Raw genomic sequence first — 26,594 nt, forward strand, 5'->3', positions numbered from 1 at the left:
GAAAGCAGTGGATCCCTGACCATTCGCCACTGTCTCTGGGATGTGCCTACCTCTATCGCATAGAGGCTCATTACAAAGCTAGATATTCGTCTCCCAAAGCCAAGTGAACGTTGGATTCTGAGCAAGAATATGAGAGAGATGAAACCATTCTCTTCCACATGGTCTATAGGGCATGCACTCTCCAAAATTCAGGGACAATTAAACTCAGTCAGCCTACTCAAGTAAACAGATTTGCACTAGAAAACATGACACATTAAAATACCACATAATCAACAAAAAGATCATCTTTTAACAATGCATTAATCATGTCCATGATAAATACCGCACAGAATACACTACTTCCTAGTTTTACACCTAATTCCTGGAAAATACTTCAAAATGGAAAATTCAGTGTTGTTCTTAGCGGTATACCAGTAAACCCGGGATATCACATGTGTTGCTGGTACACTGGTAGGGAAGGAGCCCTTATTTTCCATGGCCAAAACCAAACTGCTGAAACTAAACAGGGCTATAGCTCATGTTACTATAATTGGCCACTTCCACTCTCCAGTGACGCAAAGCTGGGGGGGAAATTCCGTCAGAGAGCTCAACTTCACGATGAAGGGTGACTGACAGTGATTATTGGACCGCAATCAGGAACCGCCGGGCCATTTTCTTCTGAGTGTGTTTGAGGCAATTGTTGTGAATGAAAACTAAGCATGACTATATATCCTTGGCAGATTGATATAAAGAATGAAAGAACTGGGCAGGAGCCACACACACCACTACAGTGAAGGGAATAAGGAATGGCTGCAGGAACAGTAAGCAGAACAGAGTCCGGGGGTGAGGGAGGAGCCAGTAAATGAAAAGTCTGAATCATGGCTCAAAAGCTCTGTCTTAAAAAAACACTGCCCAAGAAAAGTGATGCTTTCACAGACCCTTACGAGCAGCAGGTACCATGCGCCCCAAGTATATGTAGTTCACTTTCTGGTTAGGGAAGCAGCAAGTTCCTCTGACACACTACAGATTTTTTTAATGACACTTGGGTTTAGAAACTGAAACAGCCATTCCCAGGTGGTTATAAAGGGGACAAGGGACTATCAATCCAGTGTAGTCTAAAATCACAGGACTCTATTTTTATTTTAAGCTTGTTTCTGTCCTACCAACTGCCCTTAGACACGTTATATTTGTTCTTGCTTGTAACTTTATGTACCAAACATTTATCTGGGTACTTTGTTTTCATATCTGTAATACAAGAAGCATTTAACTTTTCTCTGACAGAACCACTTGAACATATATGCATGATACATACCATACACATAGGCATGCACAAACCAAATTTTATATAGATATAGGAAACTGCAGAATTGAAAGGGATATAGAGACCATGGGACTAACCTGTCATCTGAAACAGGAATTTGCACAAGATACCAGACCCACCAGGTATATTCTAACTCTCTTGATTGTCCTTTGTGCCCTGTGTTGGTCTCTTCCAAGCACCCTTCCAGCGCATTCTAGCCTGGCCTCCTTACGCCTCTAGGTTGAGGGCCCATGGAATTCATCTCCTTAGTTATAATCCCCTTCTCTGGATTATACACACACACACGCACACACGCACACACACACACACACATACTCCCCACTGCCTCTGTTTAAACTTGTTCTCTCATTCATCATCTTTAGTTCAGAATCAAGAATTGGACATTGGACATTTTACCATCACTAAGAGAATGAATTTAATAAAAACCAAGCCTGTCTTCTTCTCCGGGGGAAAAAAAAATCCCAGATAACTGTTTACTGTGGCTATGCTACTTTGTTCTAAATTTAATATATATAATTTGAATAGATGTTCATTCTCCTCTTATGTCTGTCCCCAAATTCAATGGATTATCCTGTCCTGATTTTGTGGCTTCATATCCATTGTCATGCCACAAACTTGATCCAGGGCCCTGAACTACTTACCCTCCAAACGCCAGCATCTCCCCTTTCACATACTTCATGCAGAAAATCGGTACTCTTAAGATTTATCAGAATTACCTAAAATGCCCTTTCTCAGATTTCCACAGAATCAAACAGAACAGATATAAAGACACTATAAACTATCAAGTGCTTTATAACTATCAGCTGCTTCTCTTTCCCTTTTTTTTTTTCCTTCCTACTTTATCTTCCAGTGAAGGTTCTTTCACAGGTTTCAAATCTCTCCACTCTTCCCACCTCAGAAGCTGCCATGCCTGTGACTGGCCATGCTTTATTCTGTATCATGGCCCCTGGTCACAGACATGGCTCCTTGCCTTGCAGCACAATTATCTTGACCTACCTGCTCCAGGACCCCAAACTGTTTTCTCCGTCTGTTCCCAGAATTCCCTCCACCCACCAAACACATCTCCTCCTTCCTTTATAATGCTGCTCAAGACCAATACTCTCTTTTCAGGCCCCATACAAATAGCCCAGGGAGTCCTGAATTTTACTAATAACTAAAAATACTCTGATAACCTGCTCAATCTATAACTACTCCAATTAGGTTTGCTTTGTAGTAGAAAACTGAGGGTGTTGTGTAAACATGTGTACAAAGTGTATAGTGTATGATGACATGTTCTGTAAGATTGACTGAGCCTTGTAGGTCAATGGATCTGGATAAAAATCCCAAAGCTGCCACTTACTAAAGTAGGTCAGTAGGTCTATTTACTCTAAATCTCTTGTTCTTTATCCCTACTTCATAGGGCGGACCCTACTGAAGTAATATATAGTAGCCTGTCGGTACTCAGCAAACAATAAATGGTAGCCTTCGTATTTCTATATATGTACATGCCCTTTTTTGTACACATGACAAATCTTCTGGCTGTTTACAACATGGAATAAAATGGAATAGATTCATGAACTCTGCTCATGCTTTCTTTCTGAAGATGATTGTTTATTAGTTTAAAAGAAACCAACCAAATAAAACCCTTATGGAGTAACTATGGAGCCCAAATACATTTTAAAAGGTGCTCAAGTTTTACAAATATTTAAATTTCAAATGAAATCTGAGCTTGACTCACACAGGAAGTCAAGCTCAATAAGCATATTCATGGCAGGAACACCTAGAACTAGTTTAAATAGGGAATGAAAACTATCAGCACAATCCGTATAAAGTTCTGAATTACTGGCCTCTTATTGTTTACCTTAGCATATTTAGTCCCTAACTATCTACTAAAGTCAACCCTGTCTTTCTCAAGGCAACAGAAACTTCTGTGGAACAAAATCAGGTATTTTATTTTCTGTCAAACTCTCCTGATCTTATCATAGTGGTTTTTTTTCCCATAGTAAAAAAGTATATTTACTCAACAACTTTCTAAAAGTTCCAAAGAATTTTGATTGTCATTATTTTTATAGAAGTATTACACAAAAGATAACCGGTCTCTTTAGAAAAGACAAAAGAAAGCTAGTCATATAAAACACAACTAGAAGGGGGGCACCTCGGTGGCTCAGGCGGTTAAGCATCAGACTCTTGATTTCAGCTCAGGATCTCACGATTCATGAGATCAAGTCCCACATCAGTCTCTACACTGGCAACGTGGAGCCTGCTTGGGATTCTCTCCCTCTCTCTCTTTCTGTGGCTCCCGTGTTTACACTTTCTCTCTCAAAATAAACAAACCTAAAAAAAAATTTTTTTTTTAATTTAAAAACACTACTAGAAGGAAAAATCTATCCCTACACATTAGGGACATTTAGCCACATGAGGCATGTTACTTGCCAAACACTACAAGCAACAGAAATAAACACACACACACACACACACACACACACACAGAAAAATCAAAGCTACTCCAAACCCCTCATTTGTTTCCTTTTAGGGCCTGTTACTTTACACAAATATATCTTTATGCAGTTACTCATAATACACACATGCATATAACATACACACATACATGTATACATAACGCAAATATATATGATTTATCCTTTTCCTGGTTAACATATCTAGCATAGCATTTTCATAATTGTTTTTAACAATTCTATGTAAACCTAGCAGCCTAGTTAATAAGGTGGTTAACATAGCCCTGGGTCTAGGGCTTAGCCACTGCTTAGCATTGAACTTAATGACCACTAAAAATAACCTATAATCCAGATTTGACATTTTAAAACAATTCTATTTTGACTTAATATAAACGTGCTTTTAAAAGCAGCTAGGACAAACAGAGTATGAAAGCATTCTTAGGTACAAGATACAGAAAAAAAAACCTCCTTGTTATACAAGTCAGGGTGGAGTGAGGAAGAAAAAGGGAGGTGTTCTTTTACACAGGAAAAAGCAACCTAGGTGCCCCTAAAATAGACTTGAACATTATTCTGCAGAAGCAAATGCCAGAATGGGAACTAAAAACTCCCCATTCTAATGGTTTGAGGAGCTGGTGATGATGATGTCAGAAATGTAAGACATCTGATTCCAACTCTCCCATCAACTCGCAACAGAGTACTTCATTCCATCCATACGTACCTTACAACACTAACAACCCTGAAAGGTCAAAGAAACACTTCTCAAGTGAAAGTGCCATGTTCAGGGATCAGCCACCAGTGCAGATCCTATGGGGTCTGGAAATAACATGCAGTTCTCACTGGCTTTTCCCTGAGGTCTTTCATTGATATCTTCCCAGAATATGCAAGGGGGACACATAGGCCTATGATTTTTACAGTTGGCAAAGGGCCCAGATTTTAGAAGTGGGATTTTTACATGAATAAAAACAAAAAGGAGGCAACATCATGTTTTTTTTTTTTTTTTTTAAAAGGTGGCTGCTATGAATGAAATAGAACATGAGGCTCCCTGTTGGGTAAATTGCACTCAGGCTTGTGGAAAGAGGGGAGGGTCTAATTATAAAGGTTGAAAAGCAAAGCATCTCTACAAAGGCTCCCAGATACCACGATAATCTCCTCTGTCCCCACATGTCACTACCTTCTTGTACTTTTGTTCTTTAGTTCCCTCAGGCCCACAGCAAAGGAAAGTCCTGTAGATATTAGGAGTAAATGAATATAGCAAAGGCCCAAGGAATGAGAAATATGAATGGTGAAATCTCTAAAACAAATCTCAAACTCTAACCCTGTTCTGTCAAAGTGACCTCATGCTAAGCCCACTGCCAATGGACTCACGCAGCAAAATATAATTGTTTTTTGTTTTTGTTTTGTTTTTACTGAAAGAGCAGATCTAAACAGCAAATACTTGGAGAACACATTTCCTACCACTACTTCTTGCTTCCTTAGGCTACAGGGCAATATGAAGGCTTTGGAATAAGCAATGCAGTCTTCCCTGATCTGCTCCTAACTTTGTATCCCACCTTTTGTCTTCCCCACACCCTCACCCTTTAAGAATGTAGAGTACAGTAAACTACAATTACAGTCTTTGAAGCTTTGTTAGGATGCTACCTTCTCTGTATAAAAGAACAGCTTTACCTGGCATAGTAGGCTGAATAATGTCCTTCACAAAGATGTCCATATCCTAATCTCTAGTACTTGTAAATATTTACCTTACGTATACAAGGGACTCTGCAGGTATGATTAAGATAAAGATTCTGAGATGGGAAGATTATCCTGGATTATCTGAGTAGATGTAATCACAATGGTCACTAAAGGAAGGAGGTCAGAGGATCAGAGTCAGAAAAGGCCATGAGCCAAGGAATATATGCAGCTTCTAGAAACGGAAAGGGTAAGCAAATGGATTACTCAAAGCAACGTCACTCTATAGACTCATTTTACACATCTGACCAACAGAACTACAGGATAAAGAAATAACTTAAGTTACTGTTATACTTAGCATTGTTGATCAGATGTGTAAAATGAGTCTAAGCATTGTTATAAACCCACCAATCTAGTAAAGGCTTAGCTTAATTTAAGTGTTTGATTTGCAATCAATTGATGCCACTACGTTTGTGGCAATTTATTACAGCAGTGATAAGAAACTAATATACCTGGTTTATTCTTATTCATCCTAAATTCAGCCAGGTGCCTTTTTCAATAGGAAGCCTCCCCTGGGAATTCCCACTGCATCTGCCCTCCTTCCTCCACCTCCTCTTGGTTAGCTGTTATTCCTCATGCAAAGTATCTGACACTTACCTTCAGAAAGTCTAGCACTTTAACTGTCAAAAATATTTATTCTGTTTTGTTAATTGGACTGGGATGCTCCCTCTTAAGGATAGGGCCATGTCTTACTCATTTTCTTATGGCCAGTGTTTATCAATGGATCTGACACAAAGGGGCACTCAAATATTCATGAAAATATTTTCCAGTAAGTTAGCATGACTCATCCCTTAATGATCAACAGGAGACTAGCCTTCACTTCCTTAGAAGATGATAAAGACATAGATGATAAAGAAATAACTAGTTCATTACCAGAGGCTCAGAAATCCTCTGTAAATGGCTCCTTTCTCCTCTATAAAGGTTCTCAAAATATGGTCTGACCATAGTAAACTGGCTTAAAAGAAACATAACCATCCTTCCTAACTCCAATGAAGTTTATAAAGCTTCCAGTCCTGAGGAGAAACCAAGTATTGAGTTGAGAGAAGGAGAAAAAGAAAACAGAAGAGGAACTAGAGATATATTGATAATTCTTTAAAAAGTAACTGAGGTGAACTGGATTTTCCAAAGATGATCACAGCAGGCTCTCCACCCCACGTGTTCTTCTGCACTGTGACCCTCACAATCCACCATCAAGAAGTGAAGTCATGGTTTCCCCTTCGCATCTGTGTTGGCCTTCGTGACTCACTTATCATCAACAGAATGTAGTGGAAACGACACTGACGACTCTGACACGAGCTCAGAAGACGTGTTGCAACTTCCAAATTTTGAATAGCTGATCTCTAGATGTTCCTTCCTGGATAGTTCCTCTTGGAAGACAGCTCTCGTGCTCTAAGAAGCTCCAGCCACAAGGAGTTCTACATGGAGGCGCTCTGGTTGACAGGCTCTACTGAGCTCAGCCTGTGCGTCATGAGAGCCCAGAAGCTAGATACTGGAGTGAAGAAGCCTGCAAATGAATTCCGACCCCTAGTAGCTGGGATCTTCCCTGAAGAGGCCCATCCCCACCTGGCCTGGTCTGACCTCTTGATCCACAGAATCCATGAGCATAATAAGACTATGTTGGGGGTAATTTATTATACACAAGCAGTTAGCTGTAAGAGTTAATAAACAGTTCAAAAGAATAATCGCTGTGACTCTGCTTCCTGGTCCCTGGAAGATGAACCGGCCAGAGTCAAGTCTCAGTGAATCAGATTAGTGTAACTCTGGCCTCATACAGTGAAATACATGCATGCTTTAGAACTGGAGCTCCCAGTTTGGGGTCTGAGAAAATACACTGCTTGCAGTTCATGGTGAGATGGAACAAAGTACCCTTCCCTCCATGTTGAAAATTTTTACCAATGAAGGAGTTATCTGGATGGTCTTGTGCTGAATTTATAATCCTACACTCTCAAATGTTCAAGAGGTTAGATTAGATGGGATTAAACTCAGAAGGATGTTGGAATCACACCAACATGTCTGCTCTCCTTCCTGCCCAATTTGGCCCATTGTAAATAAAACTTGACAGGCTTTCTTAAATCAAGTTAATAATGTGTAGCACAAGTGCTTTCCGGTGCCCAGTAGCTAAACCACATCAGCTTTCTTAAGAAGCCTTCTAGAAAAAGGCCAAAAAAATAATGGCTACTGCCAAGAGTGTTGTGTACAGGAGCGCTGGTGGCCTTGAGTGACTCATTTCACAAGGCTCCACCTCTTTACACTGAAAGGGCAGAAGTGGGAAGGAGTTAGGCCTTTAATAACCAAACTCAGGCCTCAGGCTTATTTGTTAAAGCCAGATGCTGTCATTTTGGAAGCAGATGAGAACACAGTTATAATCATTCTGGAATCCTGATGAATTCCAGGTGCACCTTCCAGCAGTCTGGGGGAGCTGGTAGCTCAAAGCCCTCCAAGAGTTTTATTACTAGTATCATAGCAGGCTACTCCATTGCAGAGCCTGTGTGCCTTAGTATCTTTCCCTCGGATTTCAAATAGGAGCATTTTTTGCCAGACTTTTGGAGAGGCTTTCTTAAAAGCCATTTGTCAAACTTATCAAAGAATAGAATGCAAAAAAATAGACTAAGAAAAGTTGGAGAGAGCAAGGTCTAGGTAGAAGAACTCAAGTTTCCCAAGGGATATTGGGTTAAGTAGCGTTTATAACTCTAAAGTGGGGCTAGTTCGTGTCCTTACCCATAAGTGTACTTTTATGACCTTAGTGGATCACTAGCTATGGTCCATGGTATTTGGGAGAGAAGAAAAAGCATGATGAGAGCCTCAAGAACTGTTTATGGTGGCTAGGCTTCAAGGGCACACAGCCTGAGTCTAGCCACATTTTACAAACGCTTGCCCGTTTTCTAGGGCTGTTTCTCTAGACTCCTTGTCAACCCTGTGTCCTTCTCAACATCTTTCCAATCAACCTTTTCTCCTATACGTTAGAGTCAGTTTCTGGTTCTTGCAAACAAGACCCTGAACTAATGCAAATACCAACAGAGCAACCTTTGGTTGCAATACCAACCTTTGCTTCCAAATATTTTTCCTTCCTGTGGGGTAGCCCAACTGTTCAAAAACATATACTGCGCTGCAACTAAGAAAGTATCGATTCAGACAAGATGGTAATACGTCCCTGTACGTGGCTAAATTAGCTTGTAGGCCAAAAAAAAAAAAAAAAAAAAAAAAGTGACTCCTTGTTCTCTTCCTGGTCTTCACTTCAGAACCACAAATTTTCCTAAGGAGATGTTTCAACACCAAAACCAAATGTATTAATTCCTTTTATTTAGGAAAAAAAAATTAAGAGAAAGGTATTCAAGGAGTACAATGGCTGACTGAATGGGTTAGTCTTTCTGGACTCCTTACACTTACATTTTCAGATATGTTGTAAACCATGCTTGGTATAAGAACTCATTTATCATCAGATACACCGAGGTGATGTATGCGCTTGCCCAGTGACACTTGGCTTAGCCCCAACCTCCACACCCACCAAAAGCAAGGCCTTGAGTTAATATTCTTCCTGCCATCAGAAATCATTACACTGGAAATGCTCCCTCTTTTCCTAAAGCATGTACTTCAGACATGTGGCGAAATTCTTTGCAAAAACAGAAAACCACACTTGTTGAGACTGTGACTTTCAATTGAAATGTGAGAAATTTAAGGAATCATACATAAAAGTCCATCAAAAGCTAAAAGATACCTTCTTTTAATTTACATTTGAATTAATCTGTGGTGGTCAAATAAGACAGAATGGATTTGTTGGTTCAAGATGTAGATAGGGAAAAACATCCTGCTACATACTGAAGACACATGGTCTTTAAACTTCCCTTAGAATCTAACACCATACTGTGGCAGTATGCTTGGCTATGCTTAACAATGATCAAAGCCCAAAGGGACTTGCTTCTCTACTGCAAATTACTTTATTTGCAAAACAAGATACTGATTTCCGATGTTGAACCCCACCACTACCTTCCATCAGTCCTGGTGAAAACAGGGGAAAATCCCTTCATTTTTCTTTAGGAGGTGAATGGAATCCCAACTTACTAACAGGGATAAAAAGCTTTAAAAACAATCTTCTTGAAGGTAAAGACTCTTTGCTGGCCCTACTCCCCAGTATCCTACCTACTACCTGCTATGCTACTCTCTCTGCCATGAATAGCTCAATGCAGATTACTGTCATCCAAACCCTATCTGCACAAGCATCTGAGAACCTAAGTACAACTTTTTCTCATCAGCAACAGCTGCCTCTCACATCTCCCTAAACCCAGAAGATTCCACTGACAGTTTTGCTTAAATGATTAAAGAATACACGCTTAACTATGATGTATAAGAAAATAAATTCCCTCATATAAAATAGGAGAAAATAAAGAAACTTAAAAAGATTCTGGGTTGACAATGGCATCACATTAAAAAAAAAAAAAAGCATCAATACAAATATGCTTTTTCACCCTAGACTGAACAGATAAATGACTTGATGTTCTTTTGACACGGACTCCACCTTGACGTTAATGCATGCCAAGAGGACACACACTACCCGACTCTCGTCCCTTTTCTTCCCACATGGCACTGTTTCTTTAAGATGGAAATGCCATCCAAGGAGATGTCCAACGAGAATCAGATTTTAAACACCACCACTTATATAAGTAATTACAGAAATGAGGTAGATTTTGGTCAAAGCTTTTAAAATTCTAAGTCAAAATTAATTTAGTTTATATTACTACTTAAGCCATTAGATCTAGTAAGATTACTTTTTTTCGACTAAGCACACACAATGCCCTCAATGGCTAAACCATATACAATTCTGATACCAGATCACTAAGACTCAATTCTCCACGTACTATTATGCATAGGAAAGAAATTCTATTTTACCTAAAAGGAAACAAAATTAACATCCATCTCATGAATTACTGATTTTAATGATTACTGATTGTATACAATTATAATTTAGGACATCATTTGACCTGCAATATAATCAGAAGCTAGTTGTGATACTGCTCATATTATAACAAGGGTCATGATAACTGTATGGTAAGTGCTTCCAGAGTGAAAGGAATTAGATGTGATATGTTCAAGTACGACCCAAAGATAAAGATGTGGGGGTTACATTAGTATAGCATGCTGTTTCACTTTCTTTTTAGATCCGTCCACCCAAACATATATCTCTTATTTATAAATTTTATGTACTAATACAGGATATATAAACACATTCACAGATCAGCACTCATACATTCTCATCTCTAAAGCCTCTCTTTGTTTATGAAGCCTAAGTTTGAATTTAAAGATTCACTATTATTCCTCATCATTTTCTTAGAACCTGGAAATTTTTTCACTATCACTGATGCTGAAGAGATAAAAAGACAGTATTTGATTCTGTCCATAGCTGGCATTAAGAAAATGGTTAATATAAAAATCTTAAAACAGTGAGTGACTGAAGGGAGGGAAACTATACAAATAAGCGGGCAGGAGGACTGTTGTCCCTTTTGACATCTTTGAAGCTTTCTAACCCACATACAGCACCATAGGTCACTCTCTAGAACATATGGCAGCAGGGGTAGTAAGCCCAATTAAGAGTAGGGTGGCAGAAATGGCTCTGAGGTCCTGTCTAATTCAGTATTTTCCCCAAGAGTTTCACGCACAACTGGGCCCAAATGCCACTTGAAATGGAAGTTCAGAATCAGGAGCACCAAATCCTGGTCCTGGCTCTGCCACTCATGTAGCTATGCGACCATGGACAAACAAATTATATTTGGAATTTCAGTTGATTCTCCTAGAACATGTAGACATTAATACTTATCTCACATAGTCTCACAGAACCACGTGATTACATGTGTGGACCTGGGCACAGCCCCTGCCATATGGTAGATCTTCAATAAATACCAGCTGGGGTCTACTCCAGAGGCTCCCCAGAAAGATGAGTGAGAGTCTGCAAGTCCCTGTGAGATCTGATTCTAATCCAAAAGAACTGGAATCAAACAAGACTGCCAGGAGAAGGCAGAGTTTGGCTGACGACTCTACTGAACCCTGAGCTCCAAATGCCTTTACTTCTTTTTGTAATGTCCCAACTCAAAGTAGCCTCAGATGTTAGGCACATAGAGGGGAGCAAACAGGCATTCTTTGGGGCCATGTAACCCTGCATGCTACCCCTAAGGGAAATTAGCGGTCATTTCAGTCATGATGTCTTGATACCATGGGCCACAATCCTTGGTACCATGCTATCTGTATGTAATTGTTTCTTCTTCTGTGGTCCTTTCAGTTTCCATTTTCAACCATGCAAGTGCACTGGTTTACTGCTTGCCTGGGAAAGGATCACCTGGTTAAGACTACAAACTGTTAAAATCAGTGTCTGTATTTATTTGAGAGGTTTCTTATGGCATCCAGCACAGCAACGGTAATGTAAGCGATTTGGGGAAAGTAGCTGTGACTGAAGAGTTCGTCAAATGTACATGGTGGACGCTCAAGCATCAACCATAATGAAAACCACAGACGTCTAACAAAACATGTTTGCAAACTGTTTTCAAACTGGCAATTCCATGTTCTCCAAAGGGAAATGGATCCTGCAAATAGTTTTTAACTTTTCTTGGAAATGTGACATCAAAGAAAGCTTCATGTATCCATTTAAGATATTTAGACTAAGTTCACTACTTCTTCCTCAGTGACGTCTTAGAAAATTAACTAGTCTACCCTGTAGGCCCCAGAATAAATAAAAAGGTAAAACATGGTGATGGATGTTAACTAACTTACTAGGCTGATGACTTCGCAACATATACAAATACTGTACACCTGACACTAATACATGCAATTATATCTCACTAAAACATACACACAGAAAATGTAAATCATTCTGTTCAAAGGTGTCCAAACATGTTTGTGTGAGCAAACTACAAAGTATCCTACCTCCTTAAAGTTGTCAAATGCTGATAAAATGATTTCATGCCCGCCTCTGACAAGACAAACAGCTGCCAATAGTTCTAGAACAAGGGCTTTTGTTCTATGGAAACACGAAGAAACAAGCAAGAAAAAAAAAATCAGTCAAGGTAACATGGTGAATCAGCTCTCCTTTCCTTACAAAATGTCTATGATAATCAAATAATTTGTTCATGTAAGTTTCTTACATAGCTACTCAGGTATATTTATATTAAAGTACATTTTTAAACCTTTACTAACTTCTATGTAAGTGATTTATCTGAGGTAGCAAAGTTGGAAGAAATGTTTCCCGCTACCAAAATTACAAATTAAAATTACTCAGTAATGAAAATTCATTCTGGGAATACTAGTCCTTCGCTTCTAACAGTGGGTGACTCAGTACAATATGTTTGAAAAAGTTTTATTGGTAAGCTAAAGACAACTGGGAACTTGGGAATATTCAGGAAAATATCCCATTGGTTAAAGATCTTCTCTGGTTTTACAGTCAGAGAAATAACATTTGACCCCCAAATTCAAAATCTACTGAAATTCATGTCCTATATTTCAAATCTGCTAATTCACAGATGTTACTATAAAGATCCCCTATGACAAGGCAAGTTTCCATCATCACTTCTTTATATGCAGGAGATCTGAAAGGAGTTGGATTATAGCAGTGCTCATACAAGAATATTTTCTCTGACTCAAGAAGAGAAAATAAAACGCCGTCTGAAATATTTTTAGAAGGAAATCCTCGGCAATACAGTCTCTAGTTGTCAAATACAACGTCAAGAAAAGCATTGTTTTTTCAGAATAAGATCACTTCAGGTTTTTTTTTTTTTTTCCGGGAAAAAGCTATTGCCAACCTCTAAATAACGATTGGCCTGATAATCCACAAGACAACTGTTTTAAGAACAAAGAAGTATACCCAGATTTCCTAGTAAACTAAGGAAACAATCACAAAGTTGCAAAAACTATTCAGTCTGAAAGAATATTAAACATTTAAAGTAGGACTTTACAGTTTGCATTTCATTCTGTATCAAAAAGGATCTCATTTGAAATCAGATTTTTTAGTTGCATTAACCAGTGTTTCAATATACTGTCTATGCAGAGGTATCTGGTGAAGGGAGGAAGACTTGTGAAATGCAGGATCCCTCGCCAAAATGGAAAACACATTACAGTAACTAAAATAAACTGGTGAAGACTGGCTTCTAGAGATAATGTGTGGTGTGAATAATACAGCACTGGCCTTTAGAGGCAAGTGAGAAGAAGAAGCAATCCATGTGCACAGTTATTTTTGTTTTGTGTTTCTTTTTTTGTTTGGTAATAAAAATTACCTATGCAAAGGTTGCAACTAAAGTGTGGACAAGGAATAATGGATGTAGTTAGCTGTCAGCAGTAAGTGGTGTAGCTAAGTATGTATCAAGACTCTCCTGGCCCCAGTCCTAACAACCTGGCAAACTCATGCTCTCCACCAAATCTGGCAAAATTTGTAAGGATGCTAAAAACCAGGCCTGGAAAGAAGTGAAAGCTTGAAGAAAACAGTGAAGGGGTAATGTTTTCCCCAGCTGCTCAACTCCACCCCATGTAAAACTGTAACTCTGCTGAGAAGAAAATTCTACACAACCAATGAGTCCACTGGCAATCTTAATCCAAAGAGGTACATTTGAAAGTTTCCAAACTCTAACTTGGCTAAGTGTTGACTAGCTCTCTGCTTTCTGTAGGTAGATTTATACCCAAACAATGACAAACTAAGCTTACCTTGGATTCTTGTTGTTCAAGCTCAGTGCAATCTCATTGACAGCATGTGGATGGGACATGACCATGTTGAAACCATACTGAAATTAATGTGAAACAGAGCATTAGGGTCAGCTTAGGGGACTGTCCACGTTGATTTAAAAATAATAAAAGGAAAAAGAACTTGAAAATTCTACCTAAGGTACTTTATAGCATTGACAAATGCATTTATGTCTCTAGCACATCAGTGCCTGAACGTATTTATGAAAATTTTAGCAATCATTTATTAAAGAAGTAACAAGTTCAACAACAGGCTCCAGAATCACTCTTGATTCTGATTTGAGGAATTATTCCTTCTCCTCCACGCTGACTCTCAGTTCGTGACTTTATTTCTAATTACACAGAGAAAATATAAACCATCAAAAAAAAAAAAACCCAAATCTTCTAAAAGCTCCCAGCCCAGTATCAATCCGCCCACAGACACACACTTACCTCCTCCTCTCTTCCTGAAGAGGAACCCTCCTGGGCTCCAAACCAAGGCCACTCCCTCCACTTGAGTCTTTGATCCCCTTCCCACCCACCAGCTGAAGAACATCCTAGGCTCCAGCAATTCTCCCAGCCCTCAGTATCTCTCCCTGAGTCATTAGCATAAAAACTCAACTTAAACAGTAAAAACAGGAAAATCCCTCTTGACCCTACAACCTGTGTCCACCTACTACCTTGTTTCTCCACTAATGTCTACAGCAAAACTCGAAGCACTCACAGTCTCCTCCTCCTGTTTCTTGCAATCGCTTTTTTTTTTTTAAGTGTTTACATATTTATTTTGAGGGGAGAAGGGAGAGAGAGGGAGAGAAAGAGAACCCCAAGCAGGCTCTGCGTTGTCAGTGTGGAGCCCAATGTGGGGCTGGAACCCACGAATTGCAAGATCATGACCTGAGCCTAAGTCAGATACTTAATTGACTGAGCCACCCAGGCGCACTGCAGTCACTTTAATCAGGTGTATCATCCCCACCTCTCCAATCAATCTGTTCATCCCAAAAATGCCAAAGTGACCCACACTTTGCTAAGTGCATGGCCAAGTCTCACCGCACATCCTGACAGAGCAGCAACACTCGTCACAGCTGAGCACTCTCTTCTCCTTCAAACACTTCCGGTACTTGGCTCCTCCCTCCCTGTCTACTTCTCAGTCTCTCTACTTTTCCTCAGGTCTCTGACAGTTAAACAGAATGCCTCAGGGTTCATATTTTGGCTCTTTTTGCTTCTCTGTTGATCTCATGCACTCCGCTGGCTTTATACGCCATCTATTAATTCCCAATTTTTAACTCCAGCTCAGATCTCTGCCTTGAATTTCAGATTGGCAAATCCAACCCCTTACTTAAGATCTCTATTTGGAGGACTACAGACATCATTTAAAACAATTTTTTTTCAATGTTTATTTATTTATTTATTTTTTGAGATACAGAGCCTGACTGGGGGAAGGGCACAGAGAGAAAGAGACAGAATGAGAAGCAGGCTTCAGGTTCTGAGCTGTCAGCATAGAGCCCAACATGGGGCTTGAACCCAAGAACCGTGAGATCATGACCTGAGCTGAAGTTGGACGCCTAACCAACTGAGCCACCCAGGTGCCCCTGGATGACTACAAAGTGACATCCCTAAAACTTCACTCTTAATCTGGTCTCCCGAATCTGCTCAGGCTGCAGCCTTCCTCACTGTAGTAGATGGCAACTCCATTGTACAGGGGCCCAAGACAAACACCTCGGAGCCACCCTCCTCTCCTCACCGCATATCCAAGTTGCCTTTACCATGAAAAGAAAAACAGAATCCTGCCCCCCGTCATCATCTCTGCTCCTTTGATCCTGGCCCATACCACTATCAACACTCAACTAAAATTAATGCAGCAGCCCTCTAAACGATCTACCTCCTTTTGCTTTTGCCCCTCCAAGGTCAATCCTAAACACAGAAGCTAGAATGTCATGCTAAAATCAAGTATCAGATCACATCACATTTTCCCTCAGAATTGTTCAACAGCTTTCCACTCACAGTAAAGCCAGTATCCTTTCACTGGCTTTTAATAAAGCCCTCTACAGTCAGGACCCCATGTTAACTTCAGATTTCATCTCCGTCTCTTCTTCTTGCGTATTCTAATCAGGCCAACCCAGCCTCCTTCTTGGACTTCACATCAGACTTATTCCTGCCCCATGGCTTTTGCACTCACCCTTTTTTCTACCTAGAATCTTCTTGCCCTAAAATCTCTTACCTTGTTTCCTCGTTCAAATTGCTACTATGAAAAAGTGCTACTTCTCCGGGACACTTTCCCAGTTGGCCTAATTAATACTGAACACACATTTTCATCACTTCCCATTCCTATTTCCTGCCTACTTTTTCTACAGCATTAGTAACAGTTCCCTGGAGTCCGTTTTCCTGGATTTAAATCAGACTCCACCACTTGCTGGCTAATTAAGTAAAGCTTAATTTCTCTATGCCTCAGTTTCTTCATCAGTAAAATGGGGGAGAGTAGTATTACCAATCTCACAGGACTATTACGAGCTTAAATTAAGTACTAGGCTTAAAAGCACTGGTCCTCTTAGGAAGCACTCTGTGTGAGCTCATCATCTTTATTATCTCAAACACTGCATGTTTTACCATTTATCTCCTGTCACCCTTTCCTTAGAAAGTAGGTTCCCTGGGGCATTTATTCCCTCTGCCCAGAGAAGGGTCTATCCAGCAATGCTCAAAAATTACTGACTGACAGAAAAATGCTTGTCCCTTCTTATGTTAGGTTTGAATTCTAATACCATCTACCTACACATTTACTTTCCACCTCTGCCTGGACCCACCATTAGCATCCCTACCTATGGATATCAAATCCTGTTTTTATATGTGAATTATGTTTTCTGATTCTTACCCCCTGGTTCCACTCATCTAACTGAGACCCTATCCAGGGGCCAAATTCCACTTTGCTGTGAAAGTTAATCCAACTCACAGTTAAGCTGTCTCTCTCCCTGTCATGTTGGGGATACCGGCATCATCACCACCTGCAGGAAGAATCTGCCCTTGTAACAAGAATCCTCCAGGTGCTTCTTATCAAGATTAAGAACCACTAAACCCGATTGACAGTAATTGTAACTTCTCACGTTTTTACCATATAACACTTTGAGAACCACTGACCAATTTAAGAGTCTATTCACTCCTAATGCTTTTCCAAAATTTTTTTTTAAGTTTATTTATTTATTCTGAAAGAGAGAGTACACATACACACACACAGAGACACACAAAGTGGAGGAGGGGGACAGAGAGAATCCCAGGCCAGCTCCACACTGTCAGCACAGAGTCCCCTACATGGGGCTCAAACCCACTGAACAGGGAGATCATGACCTGAGAGAGATCAAGAGTCAGATGCTCACGTGACTGAGCCACGCAGGTGCCCCTCATTCCTAATGTTCTGAAGTTGATCCATTATTGCTCAGAATCAGTGGCTTATTCTGTCCTAAGTGGTCACAAACATTCACCAACTAATCTAAACAAGTTTATGGATGCAGGAGGAAAACATCTTGCCTCTAAATAAATGCTAATTAAAATAAAAAGGCAGGGAGTTAAACGGAGCATTAAAATGAGCCACCCCTTTTCCCAGTAGAATTGCATTAAATCCTGATATTTACTTCAAATAGAAATACAAACAAACCAAAGAGGACAAGATCCGAATCTGACAGAATTTTCCAGACTTTTTTTAAAGAATCAGAACGCAAACATACCTGGTAATTCATGATGGCACGTAAACACATGATACAGACATGCACGTCGTCTTTCTTACTCACTAATCTTGAATTTTTCAGGGTTCTTCTGCTTGGCAAAGTATTATATCTACAAATAAAAAGGGAAATTCCATGAAACTACAGGTTACTTTCTTAGGACAGGCACATCCACTTGAAAAATGGAAACTGTTCTCTATCTTTCCCTGCACCTCAGTGAAGATTACCGTCATCAAACCCATCACCACAACGCTATTTCCGGGGACTGCAAAGCCTGCACGATTCTGTGTACTGGTCATCATCACTTATCAAGCCAGATACCAAGGACAATGAAATTCAACTTCATTCACAGCATAGAGCACATCAGATAGTGCAGGAGATTCGCCAACAACCCCAGGCCCCTAATCAGGAAGCAGAAGTGATCTCAAACAACATGCACACAGACTGAATTTGCAAACAAGTGAAGGAGTGAAGACTTAGCTTATACCTAGACCTCCAGTCATCTGACCCAAGTTTAACTGCAACTTCCCATACTGCTCCTCAGGAGTCCCTGTTACGGGTTTAAGCCTAGGCAAGGTCATACATTACAAACTTGGATATCAGCTTGTGATGTTAGACTTTAACTATACGCAAGTCCTTACCAGTATGCCAATACCTCCACGGCCTGACCCCTCACCTAAAGCCTGGTATGGAAGCTGAAGCTCACAGGAAATATGCTGGTATGTCACACGGTGAAGAGGTTTCAATGTTATGACTCATTCCAGAGATCCTCCAGTGCTAAGCCCCAGTTCTCCTGTCTACAGACTGAGCAGAGCCTGCCTGAGTAAAAGAAGTGGCAAGGTAAACACTACTAGTAGACAAGCTAACGACACCAAGAGCGCCGATGTGAGCTTTAGGTCAGTGGCCCCAAGTACAGCTTTCTCTGCAACTCCAACCCTGAAATATGAGCCCATTTCAAAAGTTGTCAACCACTCTCCCAAAGAGTCCATGATAGAAATGATCTACAAAAAGGAAGCCCCAGGCTTTCCTTCTTCCTGAACTAATTACAAAACATAAAGGAAGTTATGATTAATGTTAACTACTTTCAAAAGTCCCACAGGTGCAGGCTAAGAGTTGAAAACTGAACTGACAGGTCTGTCTGAGGCTGTTCAGCTGAGCAGCCCTTTCAATTCACTTTCTATTCGAAAACTATCAGAAGATGATTTTTTCCATATAAGTCTACTAATGAGCCAAATAAATTTGTGAAAAGCACTTCAAATACATCAACTTGGCTCCATATACGTGAATGTATAAAACAGTTTGCTGATGCTAGTCTTGAGAAGGATGCTTTATTCAAGGGCTTCCTACTTTATTCACACTTGTGGAAAAAAAACCTGCAGCAATGGAAGTTGGCCTAATTCAGTTCTGAATGCAAAAGCAAAGCTAAGGAAACAAATTCAGATTTGGGTGATAGTAAGTACATTTTCAACCTCTAAAATTTTACACAACTGTAAAATGTGTCCCTTCACCGTAGCCTCAGCCCGTGCGTGTCTTCTAACTCTTTATGGAGGTTTCACACAATGGTGTCTCTTCAGATAACAGCCATACAGCCGATCTGACCCAAATGTCTGTGGTCTTCTTGGTCTCTATCAGAAATTCTTTCCCCTCCTCTTTCCTATTTTAACCTGTTTTGCATTTCTTTATTGGCATCACTTGTCAAGTATAAAATAGCTAATGAAAGAGAAAGATGGCATTTTTAATTGAATGCAGTGGCTACCAGAGCACAACAAAGTTATCTCTGATTAACTTCGAAAAAGGAAAAAAGGTCATTTTCATGGAAATCAACTATCCTTTGCTAAATTATATTTGCATGCAGCAAATGATTGCAGGAGATCCACTGACCAAAGCAAGGGACTCTCTCAGGAAGATGGACAGGTCAGTTCTACACACTTGTGTATTTCTGCATCACTTCCACATACATTTTAATGGTTCAGCCAAGTAGACTGAACATACACATATAATGGTGTTTCCTAAGAGATGTCAAGTAACACAGCAGGTTCCTTCCTTTTACTTACTAATCCAGTTCTTCAGCTTCAGGACTGTAAGAAGACTAACAACTGAAAATGTCTTTGTCATTACTTGCAATATTGGTAGAAACCAGCAAAAATGGATTAATTATAACAATCTAACTACTAAGTGTTAACACAAAAGGCTTCTATTCATTGTTGTAGGTGGGTAATCTCAAATACACATTCTGGATCAATATTTAAAATGTATTTAATGTAAAACAGTACATAAATACTTATCAATACTTAAGGAGCTTAAAAATATGTGTCAGTAAGTAAACCTAACATATATCTGAGTTGCTGATATTCTGTGTTTAAAAAATAGAGCTTAGCTTTTTTCTAAAATGTATGGCACTTAATCTACAGTCTGTTTTTCTCCCATTTGGGGTTTATACAAAACTAAAGAATTAAAGGCAACATTTGAACCTGTTGTGTTTAAAATCACACCATCACTGTACTTTTTAAAAATCACTGATACAACCACTAACCAAAAAAATCAGCGCTGAAAGCCAGAGAGATCCATGCTATCATTTGTACCAGTCTTCCCCGATAGAGAGGAGCAAACTCAAGCCCAAAGAAACCACAACCACACAGCAAGGAAAAAGTAAGAGACAAGACTTCAAGTGTCCTCACTGAAATTCAGGGCAGTGTCTTTTTACAAGTTACAACTCATGGACAATCTGTCAGGTTATCATATGAAAAAGCTACTGCCTACAGCCATCTGTGCTGGCAAGTTCTTTGTCAAATGTTCTTATCTGTCATCCTGACAGCACTGGGCCTATATAGGCATCATTCACCCCACTCCCACTAATTATGTCTCCAGTCAGGACTAAGGCTCAGTTTGCTAAGAACAGCATCACCTAGGCATCTTTTTCAGAACACAGTGGTCCATGCAGTTGGTGAGTTTTCTTTTTAAATATTTATCCTCTATCACGTATCAGAGAAGTGAAGATTTGTTTTAATTTAATAGGAAATCTTGCTCTGTTTATTTTGGAATTGTTATTCTAAAAGACTTGTCTCCCATTAAGTAAATGCACCCCGGTAAATGTCACAACTCTTTACCTCTGTAAATACAAAGTATTTGCAAGTCATTTAGGATCACATTAAATCTCTATGGCTTGATTTTAGGGGCTGTATCATGGCTTTTCATGTATATTAATCTCCTCTTCAACATGCACATTTTGTGGAATTTGACTACCTAGTTAATATTTGGTTTATTTGCCTTAATTTTCACCTGAGTAACATCTTTCTTTCTTCTTTTTGGATGGTTTTCAATGTAGCTCCAATGTACAATATTGATAGAATACCCAACAAACATATCTCCGTGTAGCTGGTTTTAATAGATCTCCTTAAGTTATGCTAAAATACCAAAAGGTTAAGACTAACAATTTCTTGGATCCACTTAAGCACAACAAGGACACCGAGACAAGGTAAGCAATCTAAAAGTACTGGCCTTGGGGCACCTGGGTGGCTTAGTCCGTTAAGCATCTGACTCTTGATTTCAGCTCAGGTCATGATCCCATGGTTCATGGGTTTGAGCCCTATGTCTGGCTCTGCGTGGAGAGTGCAGAGTCTGCTTGGGATTCTGTCTGTCCCTCACTCTCTCTCTGCCCTTTCCCCACTCAGCCTCTCTCTCTTAAACATTTTTTAAAATTTTATAAAAGTACTGGGACACTCAAGTGGCTCAGTAGGTTGAGCATCAGACTTTGGCTCAGGTCATGATCTCACGGTTCATGCGTTCAGGCCCTGCATCGGCCTCCATGTTGACAGCTCAGAGCCTTTACATGGCTTCTGGTTCTGTGTCTCCATCTGTCCTCCTACACTCACACTCTGTCTCCCTCTCTCAAAAATAAACAAAAAAATTTATAGCCCTTTCATGAAGATGGCGCCGAAGAAGAACAAGGAAGCCCCTGCCCCCCCAGAGCTGAAACCAAAGCAAAGGCTTTGAAAGCCAAGAAAGCAGTACTGAAAGGCATCCACAGTCATAAAAAAAAAAAAAAAAAAAAAGATCTGCAGGCCACTACATTCCAATGGCCCAAGACACAGCATCTTGGAAGACAACTCAAATATCCTTGAAAGAGGGCCCCCAGGAGAAACAAGCTTGACCACTATGCCATCATCAAGTTCTCCCTGACTACCCAGTCAGCCATGAAGAAAATAGAAGACAACACTCTTGTGTTCACTGTGGATGGCAAGGCCAACAAGCGCCAGATCAAACAGGCTATAGAAGCTCTAGAATATGGAGATGCAGCCAAGGTCAACACTCTGACCAGGCCCGATGGAGAAAAGAAAGCATATGTTTGACTGGCTCCTAACTATGATGCTTTTTTGGATGTTGCCAGCAAAATTGGGATCATCTCAACTGAGTCCAGCTGGCTAAAGCTAAATATGAATTTTTTTCACCTTAGAAAAAATGTATATAAGTACTGACCTCGATGAAGTGGTGAGCACTGGGTGTCGTGTGGAAATGGTGAATCACTGTATTGTACACCTGGAAACTAACATTATACTGCATGTTAACTGAAATTTAAATAAAAACTTACAAATAAAAGTACTGACAAATTGAGAGCTGATGAGGGGTGGGGAAGAGGGGAAAATGGCGGATGGGCATTAAAGAGGGGACTTGTTGGGATGAGCACTGGGTGTTGTATGGAAACCAACTTGACAATAAACTATATTAAAAAAAAAAAAAAAAAAGAACTGGCCTCTGATGTTCTCCACCAGTCGTAGGAAATCAAACCAAATCTCTTCTTTGAGCTCCAAAGTTGGTTTTATTAGCATCTCCTGTTTATGGTAAACTCTACTATGTGTTAAGGAAAAATGAAAGATAATGAAAGATGCTTTTGGTTTTGAGGGTGCATCACTTTGGTTAGTATGCAATAGATGAGTATATTGAGAGCTCCTGTATGAAACGTGCTCCATCCACACTCCAGCCCCAACCCACCATTCTGTCTCATACACTGATCATCAGAATGTATGAAATAGACTCAGCAGTACACACACTTACGCAGCCCAATATGACACAGTGATGACAGTCACATCTCAGATGGTTTTTTTCTGCAAAGTATCATACTTAAAATCCCCACAGAGTGAACTTTTTCTCAGTCAAGATCAATTTGACTGTTAATACAGACCTATTCCTGGTAACAGTCTTTAGGCATATGAAAGTTGATTTTAAACAGGGCTCTAATTCAAGAAGTAAATCTAAAGGGCTCTAATCCAAGAAGTAAACCTAAAAGAAATGGACAAATTGTGGGGAAAGCCTCATAAAGGTGACATGACAATGAACCTAAATGAACACGAACTATTAACAGTGCAGATGTAAAATAAGTGCTTCTGGATGGTCCAGGTTTAGATCTCGCTAAAGACAGAGGCCTAACTAAGGATGTGATCCTAATGCCTTTTCCACTTCAATCCCCCCCCAGAGTGGTTCTCAGAAGGCCTCTTAGGTGGAGAACTGGTCCTGCTCTAACCTCATCAACAAAGTTTAACACTTCTGTGAGAAGCCCAACTTCCACCACACCACATGTAACCAAAGAAGCAAGCATCATCAGAAAAACTGGGCTTCGAAAAATATCTAGTTCCCTAGTGCCAAATGTCCACCTGGACATCAATAAGGCTGAATACAATGATTAATAGTTTCCACAGGAAAAGGATTAAGGTAATTGATAACTGGTGGAATTTTGCATGGCACTAATCAAATGTATGAGTTACGCTGATTCCCTTAGATTGAGCTGGAAAATCACAGTAATAATCAGTCACCAGTTAAAAACTCAAGCAGCCTGAAACCAGTCACCACAACCAAACACTGTCGGCACAGGTGCCGGTGCATAATCATGTTGACACATGAAAATAAAATTCAATACATCATAGCTGAAAGAAACGTTCCATAAGGGAGCCTGCATCCGGTTCATGCCACAGCCCTTGGGGCTAAGCCATGTTCACCTTTCACAAGCACTGATCATCTGAGTTTAGCTCTTTGAAAAAACTTTCCACAAAGACCTGAGCTCTACAAGGATTAAGTGGGTGACTCAGCAGGAGCTATGGGTGCCTCTGTGGCAATCTAACAGACTTGGCACATGTACCATTCTAGAATTATACACAGTGAAACCAAATGCTACAGTATTTCCTTCCTAAAGTTATTATGAAACTTCATATAAAACAGAGACTCTGAACAGAGCCAATTGAAGGCTATCCCTCTGGTTCACTGTGGTCTATGTAAAAGGCAGTTTCTCCCAATAAGCCTTCCTCCTGTCCTGTGTCCCAATTCTGTCCACAACGAATGCTTTAAGTTCCCTTAACAGCGGCTCAAAATCAGCATCTTCCCCAGTTCTCAAATCTCACAGTACATAAGGATGAGGAGGAAATGAGGCTTGGAACGAAGTTCATTTCCATTCTGCCCCTCTGCTGGCTGCCAGGCTGATGGTTTTCCCTGTGATTATGGAGCTACTGGTTTTCAAGGCTACTGTGGAACTGGGGAGGGGGCCAGAGGCTTGGCCGGGGTAAGTGAAATGCCACAAGGCCAGCTGTTCCTACCCAGACTCACTCATTTTTCCTAAATACAGGCTCCCCAGACTGCTGCAAAACTAGCTAATTCCTGGAATTCTGAAAAAAAGTTGGTTTCTGGCATATTTTGTCAGTTTCCTCATTGTTTTTAATGGATGACTGCATTCAAAGAGTCCTGCCTCCCTCGTTTTCACTGACATCCATATGAGACATTTAGAGATCATTTTCTGCCCAATGAAGTCATTCTGAGTATGTGTCACTTTTCCTTCAGGTTAATGGGAGCGGGTCTAATGAGGTCCTAAAACTGTCAGGTCTCTCTAGTGACTCTGGGCAGCTTCCCGGAGACATAAGGGTTGGAGAAGACTCCTTCAGATTCCAAAGGAAAAAAAAAAAAACAAGGGAAGAAACTATTTAACGGCAGGACTGTGAACCAATGGCAGCACTGGACAGTACCTACATGCAGGCTGTCCTGAGAACCTTTCTTCCCTGCTTCAGGAAAGCAGAGATCTGGGGCTCTGGATGCCTAGACACAAAAGAGGATGCCCTGGAGGCAGAAAACAGCTCCATGTCCAATTTTTGAAGTTCCTCCCATTTATATAAAAAAAAAAAAAAATGGAAGGGGACTATTTAGGGATTTTTTTTTTTAATTTTTTTTTTTAATGTTTTTTATTTATTTCTAGGAGAGAGAGAGAGAGAGACAGCATGAGCAGGGGAGGGTCAGAGAGAGAGGGAGTCACAGACTCTGAAAGAGGCTCCAGGCTCTGAGCTGGCAGTCAGCACAGAGCCCGACACGGGGCTCGAACCCACGAACCGCGAGATCATGACCTGAGTGAAAGCCGGACGCTTAACCGACTAAGCCACCCGGGCGCCCCTATTTAGGGATTTTTTTTTTGAGGTCTCAAGAATTTTAAGGAAATCCTGTCTTCTGAGAGGTCATTTTGACTAAAACCTTGTAGGAAACTACTACCACTGAATTTCTCGGACCTTTTCATCAACTTTGAGAACCATCTGCTATTCTGTCACGCACTGAACTCAAACCTAAGTGTTACCCTAGTATCTGAAGAAGAGACACTGCCTTGGAAAAGTGCCAATTGGAATTGACAAAATTATCTGAATATGGAGAGAGACAGATTACAAAACTGACTTAAGATCAAAACCCAAGAGGACTGACTCTAACCACTTATATTAATTAGGTGCACCTGCAGTGCTATAGATGTACACAAAGAAGAAAGGTATAAAGTCAAAGCTAGCATGAGTAATAAGCATAAAAACTATTTCTACAGTTTTCTTTTAAGAAACCTATACAAAACATTTCCTGTCTAATACTATGGTGACAATTTCCATCTGAGCCACCTACTTCATGCGTAGCAACAAATGCACTGAGAGGCAGGTGGTGAGAGCAGCGGCAGCAGGGCCCATGGGGAAAGGGGGGATTGTTTCATTTTATTTATTTTTAAGAAATAGATTCTTCTTTTTTAAGTTTGTATTTGAGCGAGAGAGTGTGTGCACACACTCACGCTGGGGAGAGGCAGAGAGGCAGAGAGAGAGAGAGAGAGAGAGAGAGAGAGAGAGAGAGAATCCCATGCATGCTCCACCTTGTCAGCACAGAGCCCCATGTGAGGCTCAAATGCATGAACCATGAGACAATGACCTGAGGCGAAACCAAGAGGTGGACACTTAACCTACTGAACTACCAGGCACCCCTCTGTGGAGTATGCAACTCTTGATCTCAAGGTCCTGAGTTCAAGCCCCACCAACTGAGCCACGCAGGTGCCCCAAGAAGGTATTTGCTTCAGAAGCACTTCAGAATGACTGATGAGTGAGCTCCAACCCACTGACTTATTCTATTAAAAATGGGGGCACCTGGGTGGCTCAGTCAGTTTAAGCATCTGACTTTGGCTCAGGTCATGATCTCACAGTTCGTGGGTTCAAGCCCCGTGTCAGGCTCTGTGCTGACAGATAGCTCAGAGCCTGGAGCCTGCTTTGGATTCTGTGGCTCCCTCTCTCTCTGACCCTCCCCTGCTCATGGGGGTGTGTGTGTGTGTGTGTGTGTGTGTGTGTGTGTGTGTGTGTCTCAGAAATAAATAAAACATTAAAAAAATTTTTTTTAATTCTATTAAGAAATGACAAGGCAAGTAAAACCTGATTGTTTTTACTCCAAAAAAAGAATGGCAAGGCC

General features: G+C 40.4%; 1 protein-coding gene across 4 annotated transcripts in view; it reads right to left on the reverse strand.

Annotated features, from left to right (window-relative positions):
- FMNL2 (formin like 2) overlaps positions 1 to 26,594 on the reverse strand; it is a 319,145-nt gene that overhangs the window by 48,656 nt on the left and 243,895 nt on the right. For all 4 annotated transcript variants that reach the window (XM_039219406.1, XM_039219404.1, XM_039219407.1 and 1 more), the window contains exons 7-9: positions 17,868 to 17,976; positions 14,140 to 14,216; positions 12,373 to 12,466 (exon numbers count right to left, since the gene is read on the reverse strand). In XM_039219406.1, coding sequence (XP_039075337.1) covers positions 12,373 to 12,466; positions 14,140 to 14,216; positions 17,868 to 17,976 — 280 coding nt within the window. The remainder of the gene's footprint in view (positions 1 to 12,372; positions 12,467 to 14,139; positions 14,217 to 17,867; positions 17,977 to 26,594) is intronic.

Source organism: Hyaena hyaena, unplaced genomic scaffold (genome assembly GCF_003009895.1).
Source record: "Hyaena hyaena isolate Hyena2069 unplaced genomic scaffold, ASM300989v1 scaffold_817, whole genome shotgun sequence".
Classification (NCBI taxonomy): Eukaryota; Metazoa; Chordata; class Mammalia; order Carnivora; family Hyaenidae; genus Hyaena; species Hyaena hyaena.